This window comes from Pygocentrus nattereri, chromosome 12, assembly GCF_015220715.1.
Source record: "Pygocentrus nattereri isolate fPygNat1 chromosome 12, fPygNat1.pri, whole genome shotgun sequence".
Classification (NCBI taxonomy): Eukaryota; Metazoa; Chordata; class Actinopteri; order Characiformes; family Serrasalmidae; genus Pygocentrus; species Pygocentrus nattereri.
The window spans coordinates 28,943,395-28,960,793 of NC_051222.1; the positions used below are offsets into that span (position 1 = coordinate 28,943,395).

The 17,399-nt window shown below is 38.7% G+C and overlaps 1 protein-coding gene across 1 annotated transcript; it reads right to left on the bottom strand.

Moving 5' to 3' along the window:
* Positions 1 to 1,818: 1,818 nt before the first annotated feature.
* Positions 1,819 to 8,668, bottom strand: etaa1 (ETAA1 activator of ATR kinase). The gene is made up of 6 exons (XM_017720688.2): positions 8,254 to 8,668; positions 6,925 to 7,071; positions 6,738 to 6,811; positions 6,319 to 6,428; positions 4,153 to 5,897; positions 1,819 to 2,426 (listed from the first exon to the last, which is right to left on the bottom strand). The coding sequence occupies exons 1-6, from the start codon at positions 8,513 to 8,515 to the stop codon at positions 2,305 to 2,307; spliced, it is 2,460 nt and encodes an 819-aa protein (XP_017576177.2). The 5' UTR covers positions 8,516 to 8,668; the 3' UTR covers positions 1,819 to 2,304.
* Positions 8,669 to 17,399: the final 8,731 nt, after the last annotated feature.

Consider the following 17,399-nt stretch of genomic DNA (forward strand, 5'->3'; position numbering starts at 1 on the left):
AGAAAGAAAGAAAGAGGAAAAGAAAATGACAGAAAGAAAAAGAAAGGAAGGAAAAGAAAGAAAGAAAGAAAGAAAGAAAGAGGAAAAGACAATGACAGAAAGAAAAAAGAAAGAAAATGAAAGAAAGAAAGGAAAAGACAATAGAAGAAAGAAAGAAAGAAAGAAAGAAAGAAAGCAAGAAAGAAAGAGGAAAAGACAATGACAGAAAGAAAAAGAAAGGAAGGAAAAGAAAGAAAGAAAGAAAGAAAGAAAGAGGAAAAGAAAATGACAGAAAGAAAAAGAAAGGAAGGAAAAGAAAGAAAGAAAGAAAGAAAGAAAGAAAGAAAGAAAGAAAGAAAGAAAGAAAGAAAGAAAGAAAGAGGAAAGACAGAAAGAAAAAGAAAGGAAGGAAAAGAAAGAAAGAAAGAAAGAAAGAAAGAGGAAAAGACAATAGAAGAAAGAAAGAAAGAAAGAAAGAAAGAAAGAAAGAAAGAAAGAAAGAGGAAAAGAAAATGACAGAAAGAAAAAGAAAGGAAGGAAAAGAAAAAGAAAGAGGAAAAGACAATGACAGAAAGAAAAAAGAAAGAAAATGAAAGAAAGAAAGGAAAAGACAATAGAAGAAAGAAAGAAAGAAAGAAAGAAAGAAAGAAAGAAAGAAAGAAAGAGGAAAAGAAAATGACAGAAAGAAAAAGAAAGGAAGGAAAAGAAAGAAAGAAAGAAAGAAAGAAAGAGGAAAAGACAATGACAGAAAGAAAAAGAAAGGAAGGAAAAGAAAGAAAAAAAAAGAGGAAAAGACAATGACAGAAAGAAAAAGAAAGGAAGGAAAAGAAAGAAAGAAAGAAAGAGGAAAAGAAAATGACAGAAAGAAAAAGAAAGAAAGGAAAAGAAAGAAAGGAAAAGACTAGAAGAAAGAAAGAAATGAAAAGGCAATGGAAGAAAGAAACAAAGGAAAAGACCATAGAGAGACAGAGACAGAGAGAGACAGACGGTCAGAGAAAGACAGACGGTCAGACTGTGTCATTGACTGTGCTGTGTTTTGATGTCCGTATGCTGGTCAACAAAATCAGCCCCAGACCAGCGTAAACCAGCCAAGACGCGGTCCAAACCGTTTCTCCACATCACTGAAGCGCCTCTGCGTGACCGTCCGAGACGTAAGAGTGTCAGACAGCGGCCTCAGGGGCTTTCTGGACGTTAATACTGTCCATGTTAATCATGTCAGGAGACCACGTGTCCTTTATTTTAGACTCTCCTTTTCTTGAAAAAGTCAGCTGGAGAGTTTTAGTCTTATTTTTATTCTTCGTTTGTTCGGATGTTCTCAGATTTCTGCACCGGACACTTCTGAGCCCACGATCCCATCAGTAAACAAACTCAACACCACTGTAAGAAGAACAGCCCCAGACTTTCACATCTCCATCTCTCTGCTCTACGGTAGCCTCAGGGCAGCCTGGCTGGAACTCTTCTGCAGGCTTCCTCCACCCAGAGGTCGTCTGTCTGATGTGCTGAAAGTATTTTCTCTTAAATAACTTCATAAAACTTTACCAAACTGAAAGTGTCTATGTACCTTTCAGGGCCACTGTATCTCAGCCTTGCCTGTTTCCAGTCCTGGAGGCCAGCTCGTTTTCTTTGACACCTCCTGCTTTATATGGACTTGATCATAAGCTAATGGTATGTGTGACGCAGTGTGCAGTGCACGGCACCAGATGAAGTGCAAGACTGATTGAACCAGCCAGATACTTCTGTATTGTATTGTGCTTAGCATCACGTTTTGGACAGTAATTTTTAAAGCTGTGATTGAAAATAAGATCCTAAAATCCCACAAAAATGATTAGAATTTAGTTCTTCAAAAACAGACAAAACAGAACATGTTTTATTATAATTTTTTTAAAAATAAAGAGCCCATTAAAACATTATGAGTGCATTTGAAAGCTTGGATTTTTTTGAATATGTACAGGAACAAGAAGACAACATATAAAAGACATTTAAACAAATAAAAAGAAAACGTAGGACCCCCATCATCAAGAACACAACTACATATAGACACCGTGCAGGAAAGATCTGTACAAACTGCACAGCTAACCAAGAACCGAGGGGGAGATGAACTGCGTAAAAAGGTAGACAACTGTACAGCAAATTTCCAAATATTCCTTGATGTCTGTCAGACTGATAGTTTCCAAGGTCTGGAGCAGAAAATGGATTCAGCTGTAGGTCTCGGTTCAGCCGAACACAACTGACCATGTGCTGCTGTTTCGTCCCCCAGAAGGTCCAACTCAGTGCTTGACGTTCTGCACATCACCATATACTGTCTTTCTCCCTGGTCATGTTGTGTCATATCGGAGCCCGAAGGTTCTGACTGGCCGTCATCCGCAGTCTCCGCCTCTCCATGGCCTGCTGCCTCTTCCGCTCAATCTCAGCATCACTGCACCTGCTCGCCGCCGCCTTACCGACGTCTGGGAAAACAGACAAAACCAGTCACTGCCTGCGTTTGTGTTCATCTGTTCTGCTGCGTTTTAATTCATTCAATTCATGCATACATTCAATCATTCATTCATTAGTTTGTTATAGAGATGCACTATAGTAACCCATAAATAATACCCTGATGGTCAAAACCAATCATTTGACCTTTTTTCAGAAAATTAACGCATTCCCTAAAATGAACACACCGTTTCGAGGAGATAACATTCCACCTGCAGCTCGTTTGGTCAGATTCTGACAAGAAGTATGACAGCAGGACCACTTCAAAACTTCTGACCTGTTGTTGCCCCTAAACCAGCTAAACTTAAACTAGAATTAACCAGAAATAATTACAGTTAACAACTGTGAACCACAAACAATTACAAAAGAAACAGCAGCTTGGAAACTCAGACCACTAAAAAGAAAGCGTTTGATGCGGATTTTGCAAAAATCACATGATCATTCAGTGGTTTAGATGTAAAGTTATTCAGAGAGGTTGGGTGTGAAATGTGCCTTTCTGAAGAAATGTACTGAGTCCAAATTGTTCACCATTATAGTACCAGGAGCCAGACATCCATATATCTGCACTACGAATATCACCATTTTAATTGTTATCCAAAAAGACCAATGAACTAACATGACTTATAAGTTTTCATGAAGCTGCACACAAATACCAAAGTCGAATTTAACTAAAACTAACGAAGACTGACTTAATCACCGCCAGTGAAAAAATGCACAGGGGATTTCTTCGAATTCTGGCTACTAAAGAAAACTACTGTTCCCTCTGTTGTGCTTTCCACCACAGAAAATTTGTCGTCATTAGTCACTGTGCATGTATCACCGTTAGCCCTCAGCTTAGAGTGTCTACTTCACTATCCTGCCTTATACACTGGTAAGCAAAGCAGCAAGTAGTTTGTTGTTGATGCATAAATACACATATAAAGTAAGTAAAGTCTCCCATTTATTGGCTAATTGTAATATTTGTGCACCCATAGTTTCTTCTACAAGATCGTAAATCATATAGCCAGTCTGATTTAACAGGCAGTTCATGAGTGCACAACCTCTTATTCACTCATCTCTTGTCAAAAATCTATATATGCGCTAAACAAATTTCCATTCCAATGTTTGATATCACATTTCATATTAATAAATCGCTGTCCAACATGGTGACTTTACAGGAGAAGGAAAAAAAAAACGTATTTTGCTTTTAATGTAAGTCAATGGAACCAGACTTTTTTGCCATTCTGGGCCGTTTCCGAGCAACAGGCATTTTCAAATTATATCAAAAACTGAAAACATGGAGATATGAGGTTTTGCTCTGACAGCAGCGATATATTTATTATACAGAGTATCTATAGCAGGGGTGCCCAGTCCTGGTCCTGGAGAGCTCAGATCCAACACACCTGACTCTAAAGCTCAGATGCCCCTGAATGCCTTTATTACTTGGATCAGGTGTGTTTAATTAGGGCAGGAGCTAAACTATACAGGGTGGTAGATTTCCAGGACCAAGATTGGGCAACCCTGATCTACAGTAAGGTACTTGTAAGATGCTGCATTCAGTATTTCAAGCATTTTGGAAAGAAGGTAATGAATAAATAACCCATTATAATTATCTCCATATAGAAATATTTTCCAAATTAATTGCAAACTTTCTAAGGGTACAACTACAGGGTATTTAGGGTACTATACAACTACAAATATGATCAATAAAAAAGGTTTTACCTTTGGTGACAGCAGGCCCAGCATTAAAGGTGCTAAAAGGCGTTTTGAACTGATGATTATCTGAAATTGCTGATTGGTTGGATGTTCCTGCTCCCCTCTCGCTGACCGGCTGTTGTGGCATGGCACTAAAGGCTCCATACCCAACTCCTGAAGTGTTTTTCACATGGGTAAATTTGTAAGGCCCTTTGCTTGATGTACCGGTGTAAGAGTTCCTGCTGTCGTCCAGCAAATTCCCTCCCGTCGTGCTCCTAAAGTTAAGAGCGTTAACTGCGGGAAGAACAGATTTGTTCTTAATATTTGCAGCATTGCTATTATTAATCCAACTATTAGGTGGATACGGTTGTGAAATCATATTGTCCTGTTTGGGAAACATGTTAGCAGCAGTGTTTTGACCAGTCTCCATGGAGGAAACACATGTCCTGCTCTGTACTGTGCTGTTTTTTGTAGGGGTCTTTGCTACAGATGCCTCCAGATGAGAGTCTGAATCAGCTGTGAATTCTTCCACCTTCTCGCACACGTCACAGAACAGGTCGTCATCTGCCCCGTCGTCCCAGATATCATCTGACGCGAAGATGGAGTCCAGGTCCTCATCTGCGATGTCGCTCAGGCCATGTTCTTCTGTGCTTTGTTGACTCTGCTTTTTCTCAATGATCTCAATGTTCCTATCAAACCCGAAGCTGGAGGAAGGAGAAACGAATTTGGGTGAAGCAGAGCTAGAAACTAATGAGGTTTTAGTCCCAGGTTGAATTGCCCACTTAGCTGTTCCTGAAGGTTTCTGCACTTTGACTGGTTCTGGTGTTTGGTTGCTAGCTTTAGATATGCAACCCTGCCACCGGTCTGGATGCGAGTTACCTGAACCTAGAACCACCGATGGAGCCTTGCAGGAAGGAAGAACCTGCGTTTGTTGACTGTTCTTAGCAAATCCTAAATTGTTATTGTTGCTAGACAACTCTCCCAAAGCCTTATTCCATTGGTGACCAAGCTTCTGGTTTAACTCTTGTAATGCACTAGACTTTTCTTTGTTGCCAGTTTGCTGGTGATGGTAAGCGCCATTCATGTTGTTGGTGAAACTACCGCCTTCTTTTTTGTTCACTTGTTTCTGGGTGGAGCTATGCTGAGGCGCAGAGAAGAGCTGTGGGTTTTGTGTCATCTCAAACAACAGTGAATCCTCTAGCAAGTCATCATTACTCCAGTCGTCTTCAAAATCGTTAGGACTGCAAGGCTGCAGTTTTGCCGACACACTAGCAATACCTGGTTCGGAGGCACTGCCCACTCCAGCCGCAAGACTTTGACGACTGCCACTACTGCACAGCGCTGCTGTGACAGCAGCCACATTAGTAGCACTAGTGCGGTTTCCATTGGGAGCCGCTGTACCCTGGATGATTTCAGGCCTATTCTGAGAACAGCCACTCCAACCCTGGCTGAGAAAACCACTGATTTGCTGTGTTGAACCATCAAAAAGCAAGTCCAGATCATCCTCCATTTCCTGCCCAAGTGCCACATCATCCATAACATCAACACCACCACTTGTGTCAGCCTCCTGCAACTCCTGCGGTGCTCTCTCAGCTTCAGAGTCCTTCTGCGGTGGAGCTGGTGGGTGATTCTCATCATAAAACAGCTCCAGGTCCTCATCCATTGCTTCCTCAGAGCTCTGCTGTCTGGTCTCGAAATGAGATTCATCCTGCCGGATCATGTTGAAGTCAAACTGCTTTGCAAGCTTTAGCAGGTCATCCACAACGTTTGGTCTGTGCAGGCAGAAAACACAGCATTAGAGATATTTCCAGGTTTGTGAAGTACAGCGAGATATACAGCGAGCTGTGACTTTATTAGGTACACCTAGGCTACGTTGTACTACCAGTCAAAAGTCTGAATATGCCCAACTGTGCACGCTTTTTTTATTATAAATCATCTTAAAAGACATTTTGATGTAAAGGCTTTTCCTAAAATGGAAAAGAAGTTCCTAAGACAAATGTAAACAGTGATGTTGATGAATATGTACAAAATTATTTCCAAAACATTTTAAATTTACATTAAAATGTTTATTTTCAAATATGTCCCCAAACAGGGCCTCAGAATACTTAGTTTACTTAATAAACCAGAATCTCTGTGCATTTTACAGGCTAATTTCTATCATAAACTGCCAGTACAGTATGTGAAAGGATGAACCTTGCTGATTTGGGCTTGGTCCTGGGATCTTGAACCTCTGGAGTGCATGGAATGGCACTGTCCCCAATCCACTGCAGCAAAGAAGACTCTGCCTCTTCAGGTCTCCGACTCTAAAATAACAAAGACATTATGATAAATAAAAACATATTTCTTGTTTCACAATGCAACTGCAATAAGTTCTGTAACACATGAAAGCACACAGGTGTTCCATATATTAAAAATTGGTGCTTTTCAACAAAAAGTATTTGTTGCCTCACATAATTGGCTAAATTCATCACACCAACAGAAAGATCGGACGTGAAGTAGCGCACATAATACAGTGTGATTTGTTAGTACTGCAATACTGCATCCTGTTGTGATGACTACACATACACTGTGCATCTGTACAGCAGAGCCAGAGCATGTTTTGGGTAACAAACCTTCGGAGCTATCCGGTTGACAATTTCTGATATGTCCACCAGTTTGACGTTTGTAGTTCTTCTCCGGCCTCGTCCTGAGGAAAACAAAAACAAACGTGTTAATGAAACACGGTCACATATTTAAACAGCCAGTCACTGAGGTTTTCAGTATGGTATTTTCAGTATTTTCAGTATGAACTGCACTTGCTGTTTCTATGGGGAGTCGCTGGAGAGTTTGGATCCCAGATGATGTCATGTTGAAATTCAGAATCATTGTTTGGAGACTCGTCGCTAGTCGAGCTTCTAAACCTGCCCTTTGGCAGACGGGCGGGCAGACGGACGGGTGTTTTGAAATCTGAACAAAAACAGAAACACACACACACACAGACACACACACACATCAAAACAGGCTAAATTATAATGTATACGTCCACTTCTCCATGGAGCTACCTCAAAAGAGTAAAGTTCTCAGTGTAGCTGGCCGGTACAGACACACAATCAGAATCAGCCAAGATCAGAATCTACAGATGTTTCTTTCCAAACATGCGACTGGAATTCAGCCAAATTCAAAGGTTTAATTACAGAAATAACAGGTGCAGGTGTAGCAGGTGAACAAAATGTCATAGCATAATTATAACGATTGTGCTAAACAGCCAGCACTTTATTTGATTTGTGTTATTTTTGTTCAACTTAAAATGCCAGTTTAAAGCACTGGAACTGTGCTGGTCATGCGTGTATTCAGCACACTTAGTGTGAGCTTGGGTTTAAAAACGGCTGATAAAAATCCGCCATTGGCCGATTTTGCTGCTGGGAAATCACAATCAGAATATAAATAAAAAATAAAATAGTGTATCCTGATCGGACAGGCTTATGGGTGGCCTTTAATTACAAGGCTAACTCAGAAATACTCCTTTGTTAAAGGCACCCGCAGTGATCCAAGTCACATTACGTAACTTCACTAAGCAAAGCTGTTGCCCATTTCACAAATCAGGGTTTCTCAGTTTAGCTGGACAACTTGAGCTAAAAGAGGCGACTGCTTAATAGGAATGACCCGAATCTTCACCTGTTTACATGTTTGTCATTTTAAAGGAGGAGCCGGATTCAATGCATCGCTTCTCCAAAAGTCTATAGACACCTGCTCATATAGTGTTTCTTCTGAAATCAGAAGACTTAATATGGCGTTTGCCCCTCTTTACTGCCGTAACAGCCTCTTAAAACTCTTTTAAAAAGGCTTTACACTAGCGCTGAGAATGATCCACCACCCAAACAGTACCTGCTCTGTGAGGGTCCATGGGGGTCCTGACCACTGAAGAACAGGGTATCAGAGAAACAGATGGACTACAGTCTGTAACTGTAGAACTACAAAGACCAGCTATACAGTAAGTGGAGCTGATAAAATGGACAGTGAGCACAGAAACAAGGAGGTGGTCATGATGTTATAGATGATCGGTGTGTGTTTAAGCAGATGACACTTCATTTAGTATGAAGTAAAAGTTGATCTAAGTAACTTCAGCACAACAAATGTTCTCGGATTTACCCGGTACGCTGCTGGAGCTGTTGGAGGGCTCCTGATGCCGGGGCTGGGCCTGGGGCTGGGGCTGAGGCTGGGGCTGAGGCTGGGCCCGGGGCTGAGGCTGAGGCTGGGCCCGGGGCTGGGGCTGGCTTGCTCGCGGACTCCTCCTCAGCCTGTTTATTTTCGACTTGCTCTGGACGATTTCTGAAAGCTCGCTGTTTTGATCGCCGTCTCTTCTTCCCTCCTCCGGGCTGGAGCTCAAACCCTTCTTCTTTCCGTCGTTCATACTGCTTGAAAACTAACCACATCCGCGTGGCATATCTGCAAATAGCCGTACAGCCCAGAGAATATTATTTGTGCGATTTAACTCCGAGTTTTCGGCCTTTATCGCGTGTTTTTTTGCCCCGAGTTAGCGCGTTTGGTTTGTTTACGAATTCAAGCTAGCCGCCAAACCAGCTCGGTCCCATGAGCCAGCGCGTGTCTGCGTTCAAGCACTTACACACTGCGCAAAGATGCGCAGTTAAGGCGAAGGAGGAAAATACACGAAGAGATGCATTTACTTCACGGAGGCCTGTATGAATAAAAATAATGCGTGGCCACGCCTTATTAACTCGTGGCCCTGACTTAGCAAGGCGTGGGAATGAGATGATTATGTCGTGGCCACTGCTTAGTAAGGCATGGGAACGAGATTGTGGCTTAATAAGTCAAGGCCACGCATTAGGATCTCGTTCCCACGCTTTACTAAGTCGTGGCCACGCATTATTTTTTATTTATATGTCACCAGCGGGGCTCCGTATGTACTAAATACTATATATTCATTTTAATTTCTCCAGTAAAGGTGGAATTAACCGTAATGTCATTGATATTTCTGGTGTGTGTGTGTGTAAAACTCGCTCTGAACGACAGGAAAATAGTGAAAATGCTCTGTAAGGCCTTTTGAAATGAAGCCCTTCACATGTCATTTCATTTAAAAACATTTTTTAGTTTTAAAAATGGTTTTACTAGGTGAGATCACTGAAATGAAACAAGCAAACAAACGCCTTTTAACAGTGAAGACAGCAGAGAAACGTAATGTGTATGTAATTGATGTCATTTTAGAGTCTCTCAGACATTAAAACAGGCAGTAAACACAGGCCCAGTGTCCAGCGCTGTCTAATAGTTTATAAGCCAATCATTTTTTTCCCTTTTTATTTCTCGTCTTGTTTCCAAATGACTCTATTATCTAGATGTTGCCTGCGTGCTTTAGACTTTTTTCAATGTACAGTATGCGTTTGTTTGCTTGTTTGACTTCAGTGATCTTATCTAGTTAAACCATTTTTAAAACCAAATAATATTTTCAGTTAAATAACAGGTGAAGGGCTTCATTTCCAAACGCATTAAAGACCATTTTCACTTTTTTCCTGGCATGTGTTGTTGGGAGAGAGTTACACACACACACACACACACACACACACACACACACACACACACACACACACACACACACACACACACACACACCAGAATTATCAATGTTATTATAATTAATACCGCCGTTATTAAAGCAATACAAATGTTTTCCATTACACATCAGCTGTTATTCATTAATACATTAACATTTGCCCCCAAAAAAATGTGTTTTTTGTTTTGTTTGTCTTCTGCTTCTTTCAACTTCAGATCAACACAATCAACAATATCATATTTTAAAAAATATCACATTTTAAAATATCATATTTTATTGTATTGCACTGTGTATTGTAGTTTACTGTAGTGTTGAATGCACTGTGTATTGTAGTTTACTGTACTGTTGAATGCACCGTGTATTGTAGTTTACTGTAGTGTTGAATACACTGTGTATTGTAGTTTACTGTATTGTTGAATGCACTGTGTGTTGTAGTTTACTGTACTGTTGAATGCACTGTGTATTGTAGTTTACTGTAGTGTTGAATGCACTGTGTATTGTAGTTTACTGTAGTGTTGAATACACTGTGTATTGTAGTTTACTGTATTATTGAATGCACTGTGTATTGTAGTTTACTGTAGTGTTGAATACACTGTGTATTGTAGTTTACTGTATTGTTGAATGCACTGTGTATTGTAGTTTACTGTAGTGTTGAATACACTGTGTATTGTAGTTTACTGTAGTGTTGAATGCACCGTGTATTGTAGTTTACTGTAGTGTTGAATACACTGTGTATTGTAGTTTACTGTATTATTGAATGCACTGTGTATTGTAGTTTACTGTAGTGTTGAATGCACTGTGTATTGTAGTTCACTGTATTATTGAATGCACTGTGTATTGTAGTTTACTGTAGTGTTGAATACACTGTGTATTGTAGTTTACTGTATTATTGAATGCACTGTGTATTGTAGTTTACTGTAGTGTTGAATACACTGTGTATTGTAGTTTACTGTATTGTTGAAGGCATTGTGTATTGTAGTTTACTGTATTATTGAATGCACTGTGTATTGTAGTTTACTGTATTGTTGAATGCACTGTGTATTGTAGTTTACTGTAGTGTTGAATACACTGTGTATTATAGTTTACTGTATTGTTGAATGCACCGTGTATTGTAGTTTACTGTAGTGTTGAATACACTGTGTATTATAGTTTACTGTATTGTTGAATGCACTGTGTATTGTAGTTTACTGTAGTGTTGAATACACTGTGTATTATAGTTTACTGTATTGTTGAATGCACCGTGTATTGTAGTTTACTGTATTATTGAATGCACTGTGTATTGTAGTTTACTGTATTATTGATTGCACTGTGTATTGTAGTTTACTGTATTGTTGAATGCACTGTGTATTGTAGTTTACTGTAGTGTTGAATACACTGTGTATTGTAGTTTACAGTATTGTCGAATGCACCGTGTATTGTAGTTTACTGTATTGTCGAATGGACTGTGTATTGTAGTTTACTGTATTGTTGAATGCACTGTGTTTTGTAGTTTACTGTATTGTTGAATGCACTGTGTATTGTAGTTTACTGTATTGTTGAATACACTGTGTATTGTAGTTTACTGTATTATTGATTGCACTGTGTATTGTAGTTTACTGTATTATTGAATGCACTGTGTATTGTAGTTTACTGTAGTGTTGAATGCACTGTGTATTGTAGTTTACTGTATTGTTGAATGCACTGTGTTTTGTAGTTTACTGTATTATTGAATGCACTGTGTATTGTAGTTTACTGTATTGTAGAATGCACTGTTTATTGTAGTTTACTGTATTGTTGAATGCACTGTGTATTGTAGTTTACTGTATTGCTGAATACACTGTGTATTGTAGTTTACTGTAGTGTTGAATGCACTGTGTATTGTAGTTTACTGTATTGTTGAATACACTGTGTATTGTAGTTTACTGTATTGTTGAATGCACTGTGTATTGTAGTTTACAATATTGTTGAATGCACTGTGTATTGTAGTTTACTGTATTGTTGAATGCACTGTGTGTTGTAGTTTACTGTAGTGTTGAATGCACTGTGTATTGTAGTTTACTGTATTGTCGAATGGACTGTGTATTGTAGTTTACTGTATTGTTGAATACACTGTGTATTGTAGTTTACTGTATTGTTGAATGCACTGTGTATTGTAGTTTACTGTAGTGTTGAATGCACTGTTTATTGTAGTTTACTGTATTGTTGAATGCACTGTGTATTGTAGTTTACTGTAGTGTTGAATACACTGTGTATTGTAGTTTACTGTATTGCTGAATGCACTGTGTATTGTAGTTTACTGTATTGTTGAATGCACTGTGTATTGTAGTTTACTGTAGTGTTGAATACACTGTGTATTGTAGTTTACTGTATTGTAGAATGCACTGTGTATTGTAGTTTACTGTATTGTAGAATGGACTGTGTATTGTAGTTTACTGTAGTGTTGAATGCACTGTTTATTGTAGTTTACTGTAGTGTTGAATGCACTGTGTATTGTAGTTTACTGTATTGTTGAATGCACTGTTTATTGTAGTTTACTGTATTGTTGAATGCACTGTGTATTGTAGTTTACTGTATTGCTGAATGCACTGTGTATTGTAGTTTACTGTATTATTGAATGCACTGTGTATTGTAGTTTACTGTACTGTTGAATGCACTGTGTATTGTAGTTTACTGTATTGCTGAATACACTGTGTATTGTAGTTTACTGTAGTGTTGAATGCACTGTGTATTGTAGTTTACTGTAGTGTTGAATACACTGTGTATTGTAGTTTACTGTATTGTAGAATGCACTGTGTATTGTAGTTTACTGTATTGCTGAATACACTGTGTATTGTAGTTTACTGTATTGTTGAATGCACTGTGTATTGTAGTTTACTGTATTGCTGAATACACTGTGTATTGTAGTTTACTGTAGTGTTGAATGCACTGTGTATTGTAGTTTACAGTATTGTTGAATGCACTGTGTATTGTAGTTTACAGTATTATTGAATGCACTGTGTATTGTAGTTTACTGTATTGCTGAATACACTGTGTATTGTAGTTTACTGTAGTGTTGAATGCACTGTGTATTGTAGTTTACAGTATTATTGAATGCACTGTGTATTGTAGTTTACTGTTTCTCTCTGTATCTACAGTGACTTTGTTTCTAGCAGTATCTGAGCTCAGGACCATCTTTCTCTTTAACCTATCTGTAACTAGCTAAGATAGTTCGTCTAGATAGACAAAGCACTTCTTGTAAGTCGCTCTGGATAAGAGCGTCTGCTAAATGCTGTAAATGTAAATGTAAATCTGTAATATGGCCAGGGTGCCCAAACCTTTTCACAACTGTATTTATATGTATATGTATTGCTGAATGTGTTTTCCTTGATTTGTATCTGATGCCATGTGCTACTTTTTTCAATAAAAGAAGAAGTAAAAATGGGCTAAACTTTCTACGTTGTTGAATGGCTTTTTATCTGCCAAGACATATTTCAGAAGTGTTTTTTCTAAAATCCATGAATATTATATTGTATACCGCTCATTTAATATGGAACATCCAGCCTAGCAGTGCTATAGCCAGTTGCTTCCTTCACTACTCAAAACATGAAGTTGGCTATCCAAATAAAAATCGAGCTGTAAATGAAAACATGACGTAAAAAGTCTGTTTTTTTCATTTTGGATATAGAATTGAGAAGAAGTATAAGTATTCATTTTAATAAACACTAAATAAAGTATAGGTCTTCCAAAATAACTCTAAAGTAATGAGTATTTTCCATGATGTGATAGTTAATATGACAATCTAGTCGCTCCATTTTTGAGAAGCAGTGCATACGCTGTGTTACTGAGACATTAATATATAAAATAAATATTAATGTCTCATTTGTAGGCCTACCATTCTTTCTGTGTGGACTCTTTTGTCTGAGAACTTTCACTATGCTGTGTCCACAAATAACCCCAGTGCACCTGCCAACACCAGGCCATACGTCATAAGATAATAAGCGCTGTCATGTATGTAAGCTGACCCAGCCACAAGCCTGTGGTTCACTATATAACATGATAACATCAACAGTGCTGCAGTAACTTGGATCATTTTAATGGCCTCATTAATTGTCAGCCGCCCTCTCTTTATCATTACCACTCAGGGGTTAATGTGTTCTAAGGTTGGGCGATTTGACAAATATAAAACATCACGATACTTAAAGACAAATTCACAACACGCAATACACTCACCGGCCACTTTATTAGGTACACCTTGCTAGTAAAAGACTGGACCCCCTTTTGCCTTCAGAACTGCCTTAATTCTTCGTGGCACACTTTTAACAAGGTGTTGGAAACGTTCCTCAGAGATTTTGGTTGGTTATTTGAGTTCCTGTTGCCTTTCTATCATCTGGAACCAGTCTGCCCATTCTCCTCTGACCCCTCACATCAACAAGGCATTTTCATCCACACAACTGACCGCTCCCTGGGTGTATCACCCTAGAGATGGTTTTGCATGAAAATCCCAGCAGATCAGCAGTTTCTGAAATACTCAGTCCAGCCCGTCTGGCACCAACAACCACGACATGTTCAAAGTCACTTAAATCCCCTTTCTTCCCCGTTCTGATGCTCGGTCTGCACTTCAGCAAGTTGTCTTGACCACCTCTACATGCCTAAATGCTCTGAGCTGTGGTCTGGCTGATTAGCTATTTGTGTTAACAAGCAACTGCAGGTGAGTGTGTGTCTCACAGTATTTTTCTAAAACTTCAGAAATGTTTCATGTGGAAGATTAATTTGTGAAGTTGTGCTTCAGACCCCTTTGCCAAGTGGATGAATCTGATGATTGTGAACGTGCTGAAAGAGCATGTTGGTTTTGCGTTTGAGACCTAAACATCGAGTCAGATCTTATTTTTGAGTCAGTGACGTGTGACGGTAACATGTAGAGACGTGCAAAGTGCTCCAAACTTCTGCAAAATCACCTCTGACTTTTATTTCTGGCCATTTCTGGCTTTACGGGGCAAATCACATCATGTTTTAGGCTGTTTTATCTTCTTGCTCAGAAATGCTACTTTAAATTTTAACAAAATATCTTTGTCTAGAATAAGGTTTTCCAGAAGATACTGATTATATGATATGCGGACGGTCAGAAAAGCCTAATGTGATGCAATAATTTATCATATGGCCCTCTTTCCGCTTATCGTTTATAGCTGAGCATTTCATGACTTGATGACTAAACTTAACACCCTTTTCAGCCACAAAAGCCAGTGGAAAAAAGCCCTGGGTCTTTCGGTATTCAGAGGAAAGACTAGCCCAGTGTTGTTGTAGCCTCTGTGTAGTATATCACAGGCGCTCAGGCTGTTTCGCTCTGTGCTGTTAGCTCACAGTGAACAAGGCTGAATTCATGAGGTAGCATTGATCCACGGCCTGTAAATCTCTTCAGCCTGTCTTGCTCTCTTCACTCGGCCAGCTCAGCGCCTAAATGTTCTTTATGTGTCTGTCCACGTCGGGTGTGCCCCACTAAGACACACACACACACATATACACACTCAGATCTATGTAGTATTTTAGTTGATGGATGACCTTTCTCTGGACCAGCGGGTCGCAGAGGTCAGTGATTTACTGAACAGCAACAGTTCACTTTAGCCAACTCCTGATGATGTCATCAGGAAAAGGTAACAGTCTCTTATTGCAAAAGAAAGACATCTTGGCAAGTGAAAGCATCTCAAATATAGGCAGACACTTTGACTATAAGGTATGACTACAGAGTTGAAATGAATTATTTGACTATCATGTGATCGTATCAGTTGAAATGGATCCATTCTCTCCACCCATAAATACATTCTTTCGTAGTTACATTTGACAAGCTTTCCAGAATGGTGACAAAAATCCCATTCAAACTCATGAACTCAGTTCATTGTTAAAATATGGACAATTTAGGCCAAATGTATATAAAAACCAGTAGAAATGATCTGCAAATTCTTTTTGATGTATTCCGTTGAAAAACAGTAGAGAGCTACAATATTTAATGTTCCAACTAACTTTGACTAAATAACGAAATTGATGCCTGCAACAGGTTCCAAAAACATTGGGACAGGCGCATGTTGACCACTGTGTTGCATCACCTTTCCTTTTAAAAATATTCAGTAATCTTTCTTTCTTAATGTTGCTCAAAAGTCCCAGGTCTCCAGTGCACTTCATATGAGCTAAATATCAGACAGGTCCAGACTGCAGGCAGGTCAGTCTAGCATCTGCACTCTTTTACTATGAAGCCATTGTAAAACATACAAATACATGTTACTTGCCATTGTCTTGCTGAAACAAGCAGTGATGTTTCTGAAAAAGACGCCATCTAGATGGCAGCATATATGCACCCCTCAGCATTAATGGTGCCATCACTGAAGTGCAAGTTACTCACTACCGCCCCCCTCCAAACCATCACGGATGCTAGCTTTTGAACTTTATGCTGGCAACAATCAAGATGATCATTTTCCTCAGACCACAGCACATCAAATGAGTTAGCTGCATTTGTGGATGTTGTCCATGTATATGTAGTAGAATCGTAACTTCCATTCTCTGAATCTATTGATGATATTCTGCACAGCAGAGGGTGAAATATTGGAAATCCTTGCAAAAGCTTGCTAAGGAAATTATACTTGGAATATTGTTGTTGACGGCCTGAATCAACCATCACTCATAAATACTCAGCTTTTACTGAATGCTCATTTTACACCCAAGCGTGATTGCATCACCTGTTCAGGATGTTTTTTGTAACATTTCACGTTTCCAGTTTTTCATTATCCCTGTCCCAACTGTTCTCAAATGTGTTGCAGGCATAACCTTCATAATGAGCATGTTTTTATATTTAAAAAAAGAATAATAAGTTGATCACTGTGAGCTCCTGTAACCAAAAAACCAAATTCCTTGTATGTGTAAGCATACCTGACCAATAAAGCTGGATTCTGATTCTGAAAGGATGAAACAGTAAATATCATGTTTCTATATTGTCTTATTGGCTTTGTAAATTTAAAAATCACTGCTTTCTGTTTTTATTTGCATTTTATCTACTGTCCAAACTTGGAAATTGTTTTATATATCATTAATGCAAAATGATGTTTAGCATGTATTCTGCAGGATGACTTTCTGTTCAGTTACATATTCCATAGAGAGGTAGAAGGCCTGGCTTTGGAAAAAAAGTTAAACTAAACTAAACTAAACTAAACTAAACTAAACTAAACTAAACTAAACTAAAGAAGCAAAGACCAAACATGTCTTGGCTAATGGACAATATACTTTGGGTATAGTGATTTTTTTTGTTTGTTTTTTTTTGCCAAACCATCATTTTAAAATCAGTCCCGTTTGTACCAATTCAGTCTAATTCAGTTTAGATTCTAATTAATTAAAACACATGTGATTCTACTTGTAAAATGACCTTCACTGATATATTTAATGAAGATTAATGCAGAACTCTAAATAAGAAATGGAATTGAAGGGATCGACCCCAACCCTGCTGAGAACCATATGGGGCACTATTTTAATTACTGATGTCTATACCACATTATTGTCCAGTAACAGAACCCAGACTAAAATCAGTCAAATAGTTAAGAGATAGTCCAAAACGTTAAGAGACATTTTACAAAAAAACATTTCACTTTTGTGGACAAGTTTCCTGCTAGAGATGTGAGAAAAGCGGCTATAGCACAGCTAAAGCTTAAAGCAGAGCAAAGTAAGTCTTAGTTTTCATTTATATTTTTTAGCCTGTACTAGCACATTAACATATTTACAGCCAAGATGGTAA

Excerpts from the sequence above, each read along its gene's own strand:
- etaa1 (XM_017720688.2), bottom strand. The coding sequence starts at position 8,515 with ATGAACGACGGAAAGAAGAAGGGTTTGAGCTCCAGCCCGGAGGAGGGA. Across the intron at positions 6,429-6,737 it reads TCAACCGGATAGCTCCGAAG|AGTCGGAGACCTGAAGAGGC; the intron begins GTTTGTTACCCA and ends TTGTTATTTTAG. Across the intron at positions 5,898-6,318 it reads ACCAAGCCCAAATCAGCAAG|ACCAAACGTTGTGGATGACC; the intron begins GTTCATCCTTTC and ends CTGCCTGCACAG.